The sequence below is a fragment of the Pelobates fuscus genome, chromosome 8, assembly GCF_036172605.1.
Source record: "Pelobates fuscus isolate aPelFus1 chromosome 8, aPelFus1.pri, whole genome shotgun sequence".
Classification (NCBI taxonomy): Eukaryota; Metazoa; Chordata; class Amphibia; order Anura; family Pelobatidae; genus Pelobates; species Pelobates fuscus.
This window is the reverse complement of record NC_086324.1, coordinates 99,518,331-99,535,698: the sequence shown is the minus strand read 5'-3', so window position 1 is coordinate 99,535,698 and position 17,368 is coordinate 99,518,331. Positions and strand designations below refer to the sequence as shown.

The 17,368-nt window shown below is 39.5% G+C and overlaps 1 protein-coding gene across 3 annotated transcripts in view; it reads left to right on the top strand.

The window, feature by feature from the left end:
• RNF216 (ring finger protein 216) overlaps nt 1-17,368 on the top strand; it is a 288,938-nt gene that overhangs the window by 102,089 nt on the left and 169,481 nt on the right. For 2 of the 3 annotated variants that reach the window (XM_063430187.1, XM_063430188.1), the window contains exons 3-4: nt 5,426-5,559; nt 15,954-16,673. In XM_063430187.1, coding sequence (XP_063286257.1) covers nt 5,426-5,559; nt 15,954-16,673 — 854 coding nt within the window. The remainder of the gene's footprint in view (nt 1-5,425; nt 5,560-15,953; nt 16,674-17,368) is intronic. The other variant, XM_063430189.1, reaches the window with a different exon arrangement.

Below are 17,368 nucleotides of genomic sequence, written 5' to 3'. Positions count from 1 at the left end.
TAGAGATAATCAGTTTGTGTTGCAACTTCTACAATTCATCTTAACACACAACTATTTCCTCTTTGAGGGTACCCACTACCACCAGGTGAGAGGGACTGCGATGGGGACGACTTGTGCCCCCTCATATGCAAACCTCCACCTGGGGTGGTGGGAACAGAATATAGTGTTTAGTCCCAAATTCGCTGAATACCAGGACTACATTAGTCTCTGGAAACGTTATATAGACGACGTACTGATTGTATGGACAGGTCCAATTGAGTCGTTTGATGAATTCGTCAAGGCTCTTAATCTGAATGACCAGAACCTGAAACTGACCCATGAGGTGGGGGATAATAAAATCAACTTTTTGGATCTGACTTTACAAATCACGGAAAGCAACAAAAAGCATATCTCTACCACTCTATTTAGGAAGCCCACAGCCACCAATAATCTTCTGAACTGGCAAAGCCACCATCCAAAATCATTAAAGTATGGGATACCGGTAGGACAATATCTCCGTGTAAGAAGAAACTGCTCCACTATTGAGGAATTTAAAATTAAAGCCAAGCTGTTAAGATCACAGTTTAAGACCAAGGGATACTCAAATAGATGTCTCAAAGCGGCCTACTTAAGAGCACTTACGACTGAGCGAAAAGACCTACTAGAGGACAACCCCCTCAGGGAAAAGACCCCAAGCCAGATTAGATGTATTGGTACTTTTGACGCAGGCTGGGATCCAGTCAAGGGTATTTTGAATAGATACTGGCCCCTGATTTATCAAGATCAGCACCTTAAGGAAGTTTTGTCACCACATGTGTCACTTACGGCCAGGAGAGGACGTAACCTAAAAGATCTACTGGTACCTAGTCACCTCTCCTTACCCAAAGCGGAAAATACGTGGCTAAAAACACCGGCAGTAGGCACGTTTCAATGCGGCCGCTGCAAGGCGTGTAGGTATATTCTGAGAAAATCAAAAACATTTTCGAATTCCACCAATACACAGACACATGAGGTCAACACTTTTTTCAATTGCCAAACGTCAGGTCTGATCTATCTCCTAACCTGTAGCTGTGGCCTCATGTATGTGGGTAAGACCTTTAGGCCGTTCAAGAAACGCATTCTTGAACATGTAAATTCGGTAAACCCCTCTAGACACATAGACACGGTCATCTCTAGGCATCTCAAACTGAGACATGAAGGTACAGCACAGGGCATAAGGTTCAATGGGATCGAAAAAATTAAACTAGGCCCGAGGAAGGGTGATATAGATATCAAACTACTCCAAAGAGAGAGCTATTGGATTTTCACACTGAAAACCCTTTCCCCTTCTGGTCTAAATGAAGGATTCTCCTATACCTCGTTTTTATGAACCTACTCAAACATCACTGGTTTATTTATTTATTTATTAAATAGCCAAGAAAATATGTTTCCCTGATCCACAGGTTGTACCACATCCCACAACCATAACCACTATGATTCGGGGCATATTCCCCTTTGAACACAATCGGCAAATTCCATACACATTCAAGCAAGCTTTATTTATCTATAATGCATTAAGCATCATTTGTAAACTGTATATTTTGTAAATATGTGAATATTTATATAGAACTAGCATTCTTTTTCTTTTTGTTCCTTTTTCACTTTTTCTTTAAACCAGGTCTCTACGGGTATATTGACCCTCTGTCCCAACACCTAGCATTTCTGCCTACTTAAGAGCACTTACGACTGAGCGAAAAGACCTACTAGAGGACAACCCCCTCAGGGAAAAGACCCCAAGCCAGATTAGATGTATTGGTACTTTTGACGCAGGCTGGGATCCAGTCAAGGGTATTTTGAATAGATACTGGCCCCTGATTTATCAAGATCAGCACCTTAAGGAAGTTTTGTCACCACATGTGTCACTTACGGCCAGGAGAGGACGTAACCTAAAAGATCTACTGGTACCTAGTCACCTCTCCTTACCCAAAGCGGAAAATACGTGGCTAAAAACACCGGCAGTAGGCACGTTTCAATGCGGCCGCTGCAAGGCGTGTAGGTATATTCTGAGAAAATCAAAAACATTTTCGAATTCCACCAATACACAGACACATGAGGTCAACACTTTTTTCAATTGCCAAACGTCAGGTCTGATCTATCTCCTAACCTGTAGCTGTGGCCTCATGTATGTGGGTAAGACCTTTAGGCCGTTCAAGAAACGCATTCTTGAACATGTAAATTCGGTAAACCCCTCTAGACACATAGACACGGTCATCTCTAGGCATCTCAAACTGAGACATGAAGGTACAGCACAGGGCATAAGGTTCAATGGGATCGAAAAAATTAAACTAGGCCCGAGGAAGGGTGATATAGATATCAAACTACTCCAAAGAGAGAGCTATTGGATTTTCACACTGAAAACCCTTTCCCCTTCTGGTCTAAATGAAGGATTCTCCTATACCTCGTTTTTATGAACCTACTCAAACATCACTGGTTTATTTATTTATTTATTAAATAGCCAAGAAAATATGTTTCCCTGATCCACAGGTTGTACCACATCCCACAACCATAACCACTATGATTCGGGGCATATTCCCCTTTGAACACAATCGGCAAATTCCATACACATTCAAGCAAGCTTTATTTATCTATAATGCATTAAGCATCATTTGTAAACTGTATATTTTGTAAATATGTGAATATTTATATAGAACTAGCATTCTTTTTCTTTTTGTTCCTTTTTCACTTTTTCTTTAAACCAGGTCTCTACGGGTATATTGACCCTCTGTCCCAACACCTAGCATTTCTGCTCCACTCCATCTAAACCACCAACTAATCGGGCTTTGGATACCCGTACCCACTACACATACTATGGCTGGGTCTCATTAGGCAATCATTTAAGTGCTGCCGGTCTGGACCCTGAACACTATATATTTCAGTTCGGGGCTCTAAATGCTGGTGGACTCATAGGATCTTAGGGTTACAGATCCCTCATTGTACCATAACACTTTAGAACCCGGAGTCCACTACTAACAAGTCAGCCTATAGCCATGTGAGCAATAGGTATTCCTTTTAATCATGCTGGGTAACATAAAATTATGTCCATTATGACCAGAAGAACGACCAAGAAACAGTTATCCAGTTATCCATTTATTTATTCACTTATGTAGTGATCTATTTGTATTATGTACGTATAAATTCATACCTAACGGTATGACTCTGACTGGACATCTGAACATATACATCCGTACTAGGACCATTACATCATGACACTAGCTGTCCGTTCTAATAGTTAATCGTTTGTTCCCAGCCTCCTGGGACTGGGTAACGATACAATAGGAAGATAGACATGAGCACCGTACAGGGCACTGTCGCCCGGTGTCCAGTCCTGGATTGGGCTATCACTGCCAACGTTATGCCCCATGACATGTTTAGGAACTGTTCAGTCCCTTCCCAGCATGGAACGGGTTAAGGAAAGCCGTGATCACTTTGTATCCATAGGATACACTGCACCCTGGCGGTATGAAGCCGGACATTACCTCCACAGCTCACGGAGGCTATAAGGACTTATACTAATCTTTCCAGCACTGAGCCGGTTAAGACGGCTCCTATTAGCTTAATGGACACCGTCATTAGCATAATGATTACCTGATGGTCGGGAGCTGCAGTGCGCATGACAGCAACTTCCTGATTGGACAGAATTAGAGACACTGGGACCTAAATCCTTGTAAAAGGAGACCGAGGTGCAGTCTCCAGTCAGCCCCTGACGAAGGTGCATCACAGCACCGAAACGCGCGTCGGGCTCTTTTTGGGCTCATTTTCCTTCACTGTGTGCTTTCCTCACTAGGTTATCTATCACTATGTGCAGGCAACCAACATTCTAAGTATGGTTCTGCACATAGAGGCACCCTAATCTTTATTTTCACCTCTATTTCTCTCCTGATGGTCACATTATGTATGTCTACTTTGAATAACTATATATATGTCTACTAGCTGTTGATTTGCGACTCATTCTCTATGTATTAGAGTTAGAATTATATAGCTGTATACTTTGAGAGGTTTTTTACAGCCCTCCATAGCGGCTAAGACAATCTCACTTCGGATATTATCCATATACTGTCCCCCACTGATTAGTTAGGGGGAATCCAGTATTATACAGTCTGTATGCATATCCATTAGCTTTAGATTAGTGGGTATAATCTCTATTCACTAGAGTTATAACTGGCTGGCTTTAGCTCTGAGAGGTATATGACAATCCTCCACAGCGGCCAAGCTATATCTCTACTCCAGCTATCATTCACATGCTGTTCCCCACGTAGTTGTTAGGGTGAACTCAGTCTGGTACAGTCTGCTAATCTAAAAGCTATTTTATACGCAAAAACCAGCAGTAGCCCGGGTTATTCCCCAAAGGACCGACTGTGACTTAATCTTGAATACCCACGTCAGTTGCATGACGTCTGACCTACAACACAGATCCATAAGCCACTAGTCTTGACCTTGCATTTAGCCTCAATAAAGTCACCAGACAGTGGCTTGTGCCGGATTTAGTAGGATAGGGGTATCCATTGGAGAGACATATTCTGAGGTGAGCCATTAAGGCAAGACTGCACTTTGAATTAGATGTGACTCTATTTATTCTATCTATTTGCTATCACTACTATTTTTTCAGTTTGCATAGCTATTATAATATATGTACAATTATTTCCAGCAACATATTCAACTAGTCTGTTTTTTTCCAGCTTGTTGTATATATTTCACATTTTCCGTCATGCGTCCTTAAGGGGAGTGCTGCAATGACAGAAAATTTCCGTCATGTGTCCTTAAGGGGTTAACACTTGGGTAGGCCTATGCTTATTTGCAAACAATAGCTAATTAACCAACAATCAATAGCAAACACCTATGTTATGTTCTGCGGGTGCAGGCTTTTAATGTAAAGAGTGAAAGATTACATTGGCTGACCTCTAATAACGTTCCAGCACCCTGGAAATTGAATGTAGTGAGAGGATATAAGCTAAACCACTCCCTATTGAGAAACTGAGTCTGCTCTTTCCTAAAGTAAGAGGTCTGATATTTTTTTACAACTATTATAGAAAGTGCCGGCAATTCATCAGCATTTTATCCTTTCTTGTCCCATCATCTGTGAGGGGAGGAGTAGTAACCCATTTGTAATACTGCCATGTGAATAGATGAGAAAAGAAATCTACTAAAAGTATATATTATTATTATTATTATTATTATTAAGTTCTTATTCTTGTCCATGATCAGGTGATATGACACACAAACTGTACTCAAATCTCCAAAATAGATTGTTTGATAAGTATCATCTGTTGTCAGTGATAGGTGTATCCTTTCCTTCTAGCGAATCATTGCTTGATATCATTTCCAGGTGCAATTCTGTACTTGTACTACAATGTTGATTCCTAATGTATAATTTGGCTCTAACCATCATATTCATTCTTTTACTTTGCAGAGTGGAATAAACGCAGAACTGACTATTTTGTCATGGTCTCAGATGACTCTGATGAAGAGATCTCTGCTGCTCTAAGCAATCCTGTTCATATCTTAGATGATGACGAGGAGGATGAGGATGTTGTCATACTTGAGGTAATAGTAACATTTATGATTGTATTGTAATTTGGGGTTTTGTGTCTTTCAAGATCAAATATAGAGGTATGCATAATAAGAGTATATATATATATATATATATATATATATATATATGTTCCTTCTCCCCAAAAATATAATTAAGTATTCCTTTACTGAAAGGGTAGTGGATGCATGGAATAGCCTTCAAGCTGAAGTGGTAGATGTTATACAGTGAAGCAGTTTAACCACTTAGTGACCAGACCACTTTTCAATTTTCTTACCGTTTGGGACCAGGGCTGTTTTTACATTTCTGCTCTATTTGTGTTTAGCTGCAAGTTTCCTCTTACTCATGTACTGTACCCACACATATTATATACTTTTTTTCTCGCCATTAAATGGTCTTTCTAAAGATGCCATTGTTTTCATCATATCATATCATATAATTTACTATAAAAAAAATTATAAAATATGATGATTTTTTTTTTTTAAAAAGCACACCTTTTCTAACTTTGACCCCCAAAATCTGTTACGCATCTAAAAACACCTGTGCAAAATTGTTTCTAAATTTTTTCCTTAGTTTAGAAATACCCAATGTTAACATGTTCTTCTCTTTTTTTGGAAAATTATAGGGCTATAAGTAAAAGTAGCACTTTGCGATTTCCAAACCACCCCCCCCCCCCCCCCCCCCCCCAAAAAAAAATTAACTCAAGTTGTAACACTGATATCTGTCAGGAATCCCTGAATAACCCTTCACATATATATATTTTTTTAAAGAAGACAACCCAAGGTATTAAACATGTAATAAAAAAATAACAGGTAATAAAAAAAATTAAAAAATAATTGGTGATTTGTTTTTGACACACATAGCAATTTAAGAATACATGTACTAAGAACTTTAAGAGTTACTACCAAAGAACACCTCAATATGTGTTCAGCAAGAGCTTCTGAGTACAGTTATACCACTTATGTATAGGTGTGTCAGGTTCTCTGGGACCTAAAAGACCTTATTTGGAGGGTGTGCATTCCAGTTTTCCAAAGCCGGCCAATTTTTAAAGCCGGTCAATGTAATTTACCCCCATCAAACCATATATTTTTGAAAAGTAGACAACCCAGGGTATTCAATATGGGGTATGTCCAGTCTTTTTTAGTAGCCACTTAGTCACAAACACTGGCCAAAGTTAGCATTCATATTTGTTTGTGTGTTAAAAATGCAAAAAACAATTGTCACTTTCACTGACAATATCATCGCTGTGATATGTTTTACTATTTTGAAATACTAATATTTGTGTTCATCGAAGTCTACCGAGTAAAACAGTACCCCCATGTACAGGTTTTAGGGTGTCTTGGAAAGTTGCAAGGTTAAATACAATGCTAGCAAATTTAATTCTTTGGACTTTCGGCCTGGGTTGTCAGGCAGGACCCCCAAATTGCAATCAATAAAATTACTTAATTATGTAAAAATATTACATAAATATGCACGTCGAATTTAAATATATATACATATTTATGTATTTGAAGTCTACATGTATATTTATGAAATTATTTGTAATTATGTATATGGACATATGTATATTTCTTAATATATATATATATATATATATATATATATATATATATATATATATATATATATATATAAAATTTCATTTTCAAGTGTATATATATTTATAGTAGACAAAAAAGGAGAGGAAAGGAAGCCTTAAACAGGCACTCAATAGGTAGGGGATAACCCTCAAGAACTACCAGGGTAGTGACAAACAAAACAGAAACAAGAAGAGTGCCCTGCGTATTAATACGTAACCTTTAATAAATATATTGATAAAAATAGGTGAAATACCACCAAAAAATGTGAACCAATAAAAAACTGTTATAATTCCAATAGGATGAAATATCAAAAATAGGTTATAAGTGCCAGAGTATTGACAGATTATAACAGATGTTCCAGCATGTGAGGGGTTAAAAACCCAATTCCGTAAACCCCCACCATGTTGGAAGTGTAAACTGCTTCAAAAAATGAATAAAAAAGAGAGGACATGTACTGAGGCGATCGTTATCCCCACGGATATACCACTGGACGCTATAGCGAAGATGGTATCACAGTACTAAACTGAGGGTAATCTGCCCCATGTTTATAGGTATACCCATGTGAACGGAGACCTCATTCTATAGATCCCTGAGTCCATACGTGAGACTTCAGTAATGAACTGTTATTAACAATTGTAAGTCTATACAGTGATACGTAGAAGCCTGAAACTAGAGAGAGGTCCTGTTCAAAAGTTTTCAGTGTCCTCTCCTAAATAGCTATGTGCAAAAGAGCAGTAATTTCGCACATGGAAATACATGAAAAACTGAGATCTCCAGGGTATGAGGTTTCAGATAGATCACATAGACATATAATGTAGGCACACTGGGTAACAAGCTGTATACATTGGTAACATATGTGAGATGTTAGATCGACCATGGGAGTAAAACACTCCTAACTGCAGATCGCTAACACAGCCATTGTAACTGGTACAGCCTTAATGCATGGTATAATACCAATGCTAGTCAGGTATACCCCCCTGTGTCTCCTAGGTACCCCTATATGGCCTAACACATATATGCATGGGTACCACAATCAATAATGTACCCTCAGTCCGTATTCCATGATAGGTCAGAGAGAGACTTCAAAATGAACCCGGGGGAAACAGGATAAAAAACACGGCCAATGCAATAGTAATGATAAGAAGGTTTTAAACTTCTGCAACATAGCAGTAAAACTGTGGCCACTTAACCGGGTTTCTCCTAGTAGGAGTTTGAAGTCAGCTCAGGATCCATAATATCACGAATGCCATGATGAACAGAAACTGGTGATATGGCTGGATCGTCAGCCCCTGACGTGCACGTTTCGCCCGCAGCTCATCAGAGGGGACTATATATTTATATCTCAAAATACAGTTAGAATAAAATTACATATACAGTTGCAAGAAAAAGTATGTGAACCCTTTGGAATGATATGGATTTCTGCACAAATTGGTCATAAAATGTGATCTGATCATCATCTAAGTCACAACAATAGACAATCACAGTCTGCTTAAACTAATAACACACAAAGAATGAAATATTGCCATGATTTTATTAAACACACATGTAAACATTCACAGTGCAGGTGGAAAAGTATGTGAACCCTTGGATTTAAAAACTGGTTGAACCTCCTTTGGCAGCAATAACTTCAACCAAACGTTTCCTGTAGTTGCAGATCAGACGTGCACAACGGTCAGGAGTAGTTCTTGACCATTCCTCTTTACAGAACTGTTTCAGTTCAGCAATATTCTTGGGATGTCTGGTGTGAATCGCTTTCTTGAGGTAATGCCACAGCATCTCAATCGGGTTGAGGTCAGGACTCTGACTGGGCCACTTCAGAAGGCGTATTTTCTTCTGTTCAAGCCATTCTGTTGTTGATTTACTTCTATGCTTTGGGTTATTGTCCTGTTGCAACGCCCATCTTCTGTTGAGCTTCAGCTGGTAGACAGATGGCCTTAAGTTCTCCTGCAAAATGTCTTGATAAACTTGGGAATTCATTTTTCCTTCGATGATAGCAATCCGTCCAGGCCCTGACGCAGCAAAGCAGCCCCAAACCACGATGCCCCCACCACCATACTTCACAGTTGGGATGAGGTTTTGATGTTGATGTGCTGTGCCTCTTTTTCGCCACACATAGTGTTGTGTGTTTCTTCCAAACAACTCAACTTTGGTTTCATCTGTCCACAGAATATTTTGCCAGTACTGCTGTGGAACATCCAGGTGCTCTTGTGCAAACTGTAAACGTGCAGCAATGTTTTGTTTGGACAGCAGTGGCTTCCTCTGTGGTATCCTCCCATGAAATCCATTCTTGTTTAGTGTTTTACGTATTGTAGATTTGCTAACAGGGATGTTGGCATTTGCCAGTGACTTTTGTCTTTAGCTGACACTCTAGGATTCTTCTTCACCTCATTGAGCAGTCTGCGCTGTGCTCTTGCAGTCATCTTTACAGGACGGCCACTCCTAGGGAGAGTAGCAGCAGTGCTGAACTTTCTCCATTTATAGACAATTTGTCTTACTGATGAACAGCAAGGATTTTGGAGATACTTTTATAACCCTTTCCAGCTTTATGAAAGTCAACAATTATTAATTGTAGGTCTTCTGAGAGCTCTTTTGTGCGAGGCATCATTCACATCAGGCAATGCTGCTTGTGAAAAGCAAACCCAGAACTGGTGTGTGTGTTTTTATAGGGCAGGGCAGGGCAGCTGTAACCAACACCTCCAATCTCATCTCATTGATTGAACTCCAGTTGGCTGACATCTCACTCCAATTAGCTCTTGGAGATGTCATTAGTCTAGGGGTTCACATACTTTTTCCACCTGCACTGTGAATGTTTACATGGTGTGTTCAATAAAAACATGGCAACATTTCATTATTTGTGTGTTATTAGTTTAAGCAGGCTGGGATTGTCTATTGTTGTGACTTAGATGATTATCAGATCACATTTTATGACCAATTTGTGCAGAAATCCATATCATTCCAAAGGGTTCACATACTTTTTCTTGCAACTGTATATAATTAAAAAAATATTTTTACTTTTTTATTAATTACGATTTATTTTTATAATATATATTCTAGTAGTTTTACTCTGTGTATTTTTTATATTAAAATATGTATATATTAAATACACTTAGTATGATATTATATATAAGGGGTGTGTGTGTGTGTGTGTGTGTGTGTATGTATATATATATATATTTTCAATTTATTAACGTTATTTTTTTAAGCTTTTTTTTCACCAACAGGGGGCTGCCTGTCAGTTCAAGCAGTCCCCCTGCTGGCAGCACTGTGGACACCTATTGTGGCTATGTGCCCGCTCTTTCAGAGCGGTCACATGGCCCCTGGGGGTCCTAATTTGCAGAACGGCGACTGTCTGGCCTGTCAAACTTCTGGAATAAAAGGGAATCATGACATGTCACACATGTCATGTGTCCTTAAGGGGTTAAAGGGACACTATAGTCACCAGAACAACTACAGTTTATTGAATTTGTTCTAGTGAGTAGAATCATTACTTTCAGCCTTTTTGCTGTAAACACTGTCTTTTCAGAGAAAATGCAGTGTTTACATTACAGCCTAGTGATAACTCCACTGGCCACTCCTCATATAGCTGTTAGAGATCATTCCTGGGTCATGGCTGCCTAAAATGCATCCAAACATTCAGTATCTCCTCCCTCTGCATACAGACACTGGACTTTCCTCATAGAGATTCATTGATTCAATTCATCTCTATGAGGAGATGCTGATTGGCCAGAAACATAGAAACATAGAAACATAGAATGTGACGGCAGATAAGAACCATTCGGCCCATCTAGTCTGCCCAGTTTTCTAAATACTTTCATTAGTCCCTGGCCTTATCTTATAGTTAGGATAGCCTTATGCCTATCCCACGCATGCTTAAACTCCTTTACTGTGTTAACCTCTACCACTTCAGCTGGAAGGCTATTCCATGCATCCACTACCCTCTCAGTAAAGTAATACTTCCTGATATTATTTTTAAACCTTTGTCCCTCTAATTTAAGACTATGTCCTCTTGTTGTGGTAGTTTTTCTTCTTTTAAATATAGTCTCCTCCTTTACTGTGTTGATTCCCTTTATGTATTTAAATGTTTCTATCATATCCCCCCTGTCACGTCTTTCCTCCATGCTATACATGTTAAGATCCTTTAACCTTTCCTGGTAAGTTTTATCCTGCAATCCATGAACCAGTTTAGTAGCCCTTCTTTGAACTCTCTCTAAGGTATCAATATCCTTCTGAAGATAGGGTCTCCAGTACTGTGTACAGTACTCCAAGTGAGGTCTCACCAGTGTTCTGTACAATGGCATGAGCACTTCCCTCTTTCTACTGCTAATACCTCTCCCTATACAACCAAGCATTCTGCTAGCATTTCCTGCTGCTCTATTACATTGTCTGCCTACCTTTAAGTCATCAGAAATCATCACCCCTAAATCCCTTTCCTCAGATGTTGAGGTTAGGACTCTATCAAATATTCTGTACTCTGCCCTTGGGTTTTTACGTCCAAGATGCATTATCTTGCACTTATCCACATTAAATGTCAGTTGCCACAACTCTGACCATTTTTCTAGTTTACCTAAATCATTTTCCATTTGGCTTATCCCTCCTGGAACATCAACCCTGTTACATATCTTAGTATCATCCGCAAAAAGACACACCTTACCATCAAGACCTTCTGTCAGGGCTGTGTTTGAATCATGCTGGCTCTGGCCCTGATCTGCCTCTTTGTCAGTCTCAGCCAATCCTATGGGGAAGCATTGTGATTGGATCAGGCTACCACTTCTGATGATGTCAGCAGACTGCTTGTTTTTTTGAGGCAAACAGCACGCAGATCTACAGCTTCTGGCTTGAATACAGTAAGATGTTGCTATATTTATGGAGGCATGAGGGGCCCAGGGGGTCTAGATGGTGGTGTTAACACTACAGGGTCAGGAATACATGTTTGTGTTCCTGACCCTATAGTGATCTTTTAAGGTATATCTTTTATAGACAAAACAAAACAATGGTTTTAAGTAGAATCATCACATGTAAAGTTTATGCACAACCCAATAGTTAACTAAAAGTTAACTATGGGTTGTACTTTGTATATATTTTTTTCTGATTAGAATTTAGTTATTGCTGCAACTACTTGTTTCTTCGTCTACCGGTTAGTGGACTAACAAACACAGTAGTTTTAGCTCTGCAGAATTTGTTGGTGCTTTAAAAATAATTCACATATACATGGCTGTCCTGGCATTGAACATTCTAGAATGATTCCTGAAGAATCATAGATGATAGTTACCTGGAACATGGACATGCAGCAGAGATAAGTGTCATACTTTCCTCTTCTGCACTTCTCATTGTCAAGGTTAGGGAACAAAGAACTTTCAGCTATAAAGAAGAGAAACTGTCACTTAAAGCAACATGCTGTTATTTTTGCCAATCTGTCTTTTATTGAGGCATAGAGATGATAATACAGAATTATGAAATCGTAGTTAATATATATGTACACATGTCAAGAAGATACAAACGGTATGCATATTGGAAAAACTCCAGAGTGAAACAACCTCTTTTTGTTGTTTAAATTAGAATTAAAACAAAGAAAATTACACTAGCTAGACAAACACAAATTTGCTTAATAGGCCTACATAATTATCTGGGCATGTGGCATAATACAATTATTCAGGTTAGGCACACCAATCTAGTTCTGAAGAAAACCTGTGCTAGCCGACAGACATTTTCAAATTAGATAACTTTGAGCAAACTGTGGTCATAGGCTAAACAGCAATATTAAGTAGCCTATTGAGTCTCGAAAAACAGTAGGTAATGATAAATATCAGACTAAGCAGGCATGGCTAGTAGTATAGTATAGAGTACACCGGTATGATACAGGCCCCAGATACGGTAGTTACCAGAACGTTCTTAATACTCAACAGAAAATTAACCATTGCCCAATTCGAAAAATACTAAATACAAAGCACAGTAAATTAATACGTGAAAACGAGGTTTGCAAAAACTAATAGAAACCACTGGAGCCTTGCTAGGTAGGTCACGCAGTCCCCTGCGCTCCGCTCCATGAAACCTCTGATGTAGACATGCGACTCGGCCCATTTCAGCCTCTGGCCAGGGTGTAGTAAGCAGCATTTCCTCATGATGGTAAATCCGTCCAGTACCACTCTGCCAGCCCTAGGCACTGCATGATCCCGTAACCTGTGCGCTTAGTTCTAGCTCCACTCTGGGGCCAACAACAGAGTTCCTGGAGAAAGTGGTATGTCTACTCATGGGGCCGCGGTTTGAGGTATATCCTCAAAGGGCTCAAAGCCTATGAAGGCAGTTGTGGGGGCCAGACGATCGTCCAGTCCAGCTGTTTGTAATTTTAAACACCTTGTGGTCATACCAACATATTGTAAGACCACATATTGGAAATGGCTACATAAAAAAATATATATACCCTGGGGTTCTTTAAAATGCCTAGCTTTTGGGAGGCGGGGCCGGACCGCCGAGCTGGACGGTCGCAAGTACGATCAGCTCCTGACAACTAACGCTCTCTAAACCCTCAAAAGCATGATTTTTAGCGACTTTTCAGACCGACCGCATGGGGACTCGGCGCACAGGAGGCACTGGATCCAGGGTGAGGCTGGATCTTCGAGCTCCAGTCCCCTGGAGGGGAATTCTTCACTGCATCTGAGGAGGCCTTCTCCGGCGGTGAGCGGGGCGGACGGCCGCTGCCCTGCTATCCTGCCCAGCAGCACCCGGCCAGAGGCCCGAAAGACTTGCGCTGCCACAAGTCATACGCCCAAAGGTGGCTTATCTTTTCCACTAACAAATCAAAAAATGGCACATCACATCTCACTGCGCACCCTGCGACTGTACTGTAGCCATCCACATATTGGCGCAAGCATGTCATATAGCAAAATGTGAGGGAGAGAGAACCGCTATAATGGCTAGTAGCGTACTGAGCGATGACCTTGCCTGCAATGCCATAAGTTTAAGCCTGCATATATATAATTATTAAATAATAGGATAGTGGAACCTTCGCCTCCATTATTACCACAGACCGTAAGAAAACCCTGTATCCTCTGACTGCGTTTTGCCGCTCCACTGTGTTTTCATCCTATCGTTATAAACAAAAAAAGTTGTGCTGTATATCTGTACGCCATCTAATGTCCATAATGCTTGTACTTACTCTGATTGCGACTGCTATTCTGGCTAAGCAAGTCTAATGTTATACCATGCACATCAAAAAATAAATAATAATGATAAAAACAAAAATGCCTAGCTTTGACCAAGATTACAATGAGGTTTATGGAAGAATATAATGAACAACTAGAAAGCTTTCTAGTTGTACTGTTGTTGTCATCTTGGACAGATAAATCAACCAATTAAAGGAAATACAAAATACTGACCTCATTTAGAGAAAATTGGGTATTATTAACAAAACTCTATTTTAATACAAAAACGTATAGAACAGAACAAAACTCATTAAAGGGAAGAAATATATGGGGTATACAAGATTATGCTAAAAAACATGAAACCAAAAACAAGAATATAATTTTCATAATTTAACACATAGAGGAAGAAACCCTACAAGAAACTATCACTACCACAGAATCACTTATCAAAAACTCTCATCACACGAACACACACAATAAGATAAGAGCTGGGGAATCAGCTTGTATGAGCAAAGAAGTAAGCTGCAAACTTTGAATGTAGGGGATACCCTCAACCTCCTACTACAAACCGAACAAGACAATAGAGAACACAAAAACGGGTTGTACGGAGTATAATAAGGCCAAACTATTCTTGGGAATTTCCTGGCTGGATATTGCCCAGGCTTCAGTTGGTGGTAGAAATATGCAACAAAACAGAAAACAACCAATAATAGCGTAGATAGTCTAGTACTACATGTAAGACACACAACAAGGATATGTGGACTCACACTCAATTTGATAGAGCTATAGACCAGCTCGGAGTAAAACTGCATACAGCGGTACAATCCCCATTGACGGATATGTAGCTTATGTAGGTTAGTCTCACAGCATCCAGATGTATAGAAAGAATAAGACTTAAAAGCAAACAGTGCTTAGTGTGATAAAATAAAAAACAGGTAGAAACAGATGATAGATTACTCACAGTACTTGGGTGGTATGATTCCCCACCATGGGATATAATGGAGAGAACATACTCCAGAAGACAATCCTTGCCAGGGATTAGGTGTAGAGTAGGGTAGGTTTTTCAGGATTATAAATATGCCAGGGGCAATTAAATAGTGTAAAAAAAAACCCACTAAAACCGGTAAAAGTCAAATATACTTTAATGCTAAAAACAAATAACATTAACACAACGTGTTTCATCAAAGAAAAGGCTTTTTCAAGTGTAAACAGCTGTACTTTTCTAGGTGTAAAGGCTGCTACTGTAAATGTATGAAAATGTTTACTCTGCAACATTTACATGTGTCCATATCAATGCGTAAGTATAATTTACAGACATATTCACATCTTTTGCTGTATATATTCATTTAAGTGAATCTGTCTGTATATATGAGTGTTATTGGAGAAACAAATGTATATGCAAACTTTAGCCAGGTACTCTATCCACAATCTTCCTTTGGTGCACTTTTTGAAGAATTTGAAATATAATTTTTCCAACTGAATGTTATTGGAATGTTCTCTTAAAACAAGGAAAAAAAGCTAAGCAGTGCGCATTAACGGATTCACTAGTGGGATTATATTTCTGTAATCTAGAAGTCTATGAAAAATCCATTGTAGTAATTTGTATTATTATTATAATAATATCTGTGTATTTTGCATTGAATTAAATATACTGAGTTTTGTAGCAATAAAATTAAATGTTTCTTTCAGGAGGACAGAAGTCATCAGAAACTTTTGCGTCCCAATATAATTAGGCCAGCAGCATCTTGGCATGGCACAGATTGTCCACCGGGCAATGGGGAACCTAGGCCTGGTGTAAGCAATCGTCCAACGTGCAGGAGAAATCTGGGCAATCAGCTTGGCTGGAGAAGTGTGAATGCTGTTGCAGGACACATGAAGGATGCTGATGAACTAACAAGACTTGATCCACACAAGGACCTAGAAAGATCAAGTACTGTTACTGCCACTGATGTGTCCCATTCTGCTGTTAGAAAAGAACTGGTTTGTAACAGGCCAGAGGTTAAAAGAGAACTGGAGGCAGGTGTTTTATTGATTGATGCTGACTTGGCCTTACAAAGAAACAACCCTTTAGATCAGCCCTTTTTTCACCCACCTGTCCATGAAAGACTTTTACATAATGACCATGCACCTCTGCAAAAATACCCTGTAGCATTAAAAGGAGTGGATCAGTATGACCAACCTGGGCCTGCTTTTCCGAGGAATGAGCCATTTGAGGATGGCATACCAAGCTCATCCTCTCCTACGATGGCTCAACCACTAGAGTCTCTAAGTGGAAGCCAAGAAAATGTTATGGTACACGAGCAGACAAGAGCAATCCAGGAAATTCCAGAGCCACATTTAGAAGACCTCCCTGAACAAGAGTGCCTGGACATAGATGCTAACCTAATAGCACAGCTTGTCACCGAAACGGTGAGTCATCTGTGTAACTGTTTTGTGAAGGTACATTTTAGGACTATAAATAGGATACAGGGTCACCCGTTAAGAAAGTAAATTTAGTTACGTCAAAGGAAAGGGTTCATTACAGTAAAAACAATAAAGATGTGGAATTATCTACCTGTGGTTTTATCAGAACCTGTATAGATTTATAAATGGCGACTGAATGAATTCTTGCAAAAGCGTAATATTTAAGGATATAATATTTAATACATGGGTTAACAGCTGCTTGATTCCAGGAGATTTCTGATTTCCATTTTGGGGTTGAGTAGGATTTCCCCCCTTAATTTGTTGCAAAATTAAGAAGAGCTTCAAAGAGATGTTTTTTGGATGCAAGTCTTTTTTTCTTAACTATGCTATAAATAACAGATTTCACAGATGTTCATAAATACAATCTAAAGTGGGTAAACTATTTGTAGTTGTAAAGGGAAGTTCCCTCTGGGGTCTGCACAGTGAAGGGGGCTATAGGGTGCACTTAGGGCCACCTGATGGCAATGTGTATTAAGGGGCACAGTCAGCACTGCAGCCCTTTAACAGCGCAACCAGGCCCCTTTAATGATGGCAGCACTGGGAGTAAGTGAACATCAGTTACTTCCTCCCAGTAACACTGATCCGTGTGGAAGAGGCAGAGAGTAGGGGAGCGCAGCTGGAAGAGCCTCTGACTCCCAACA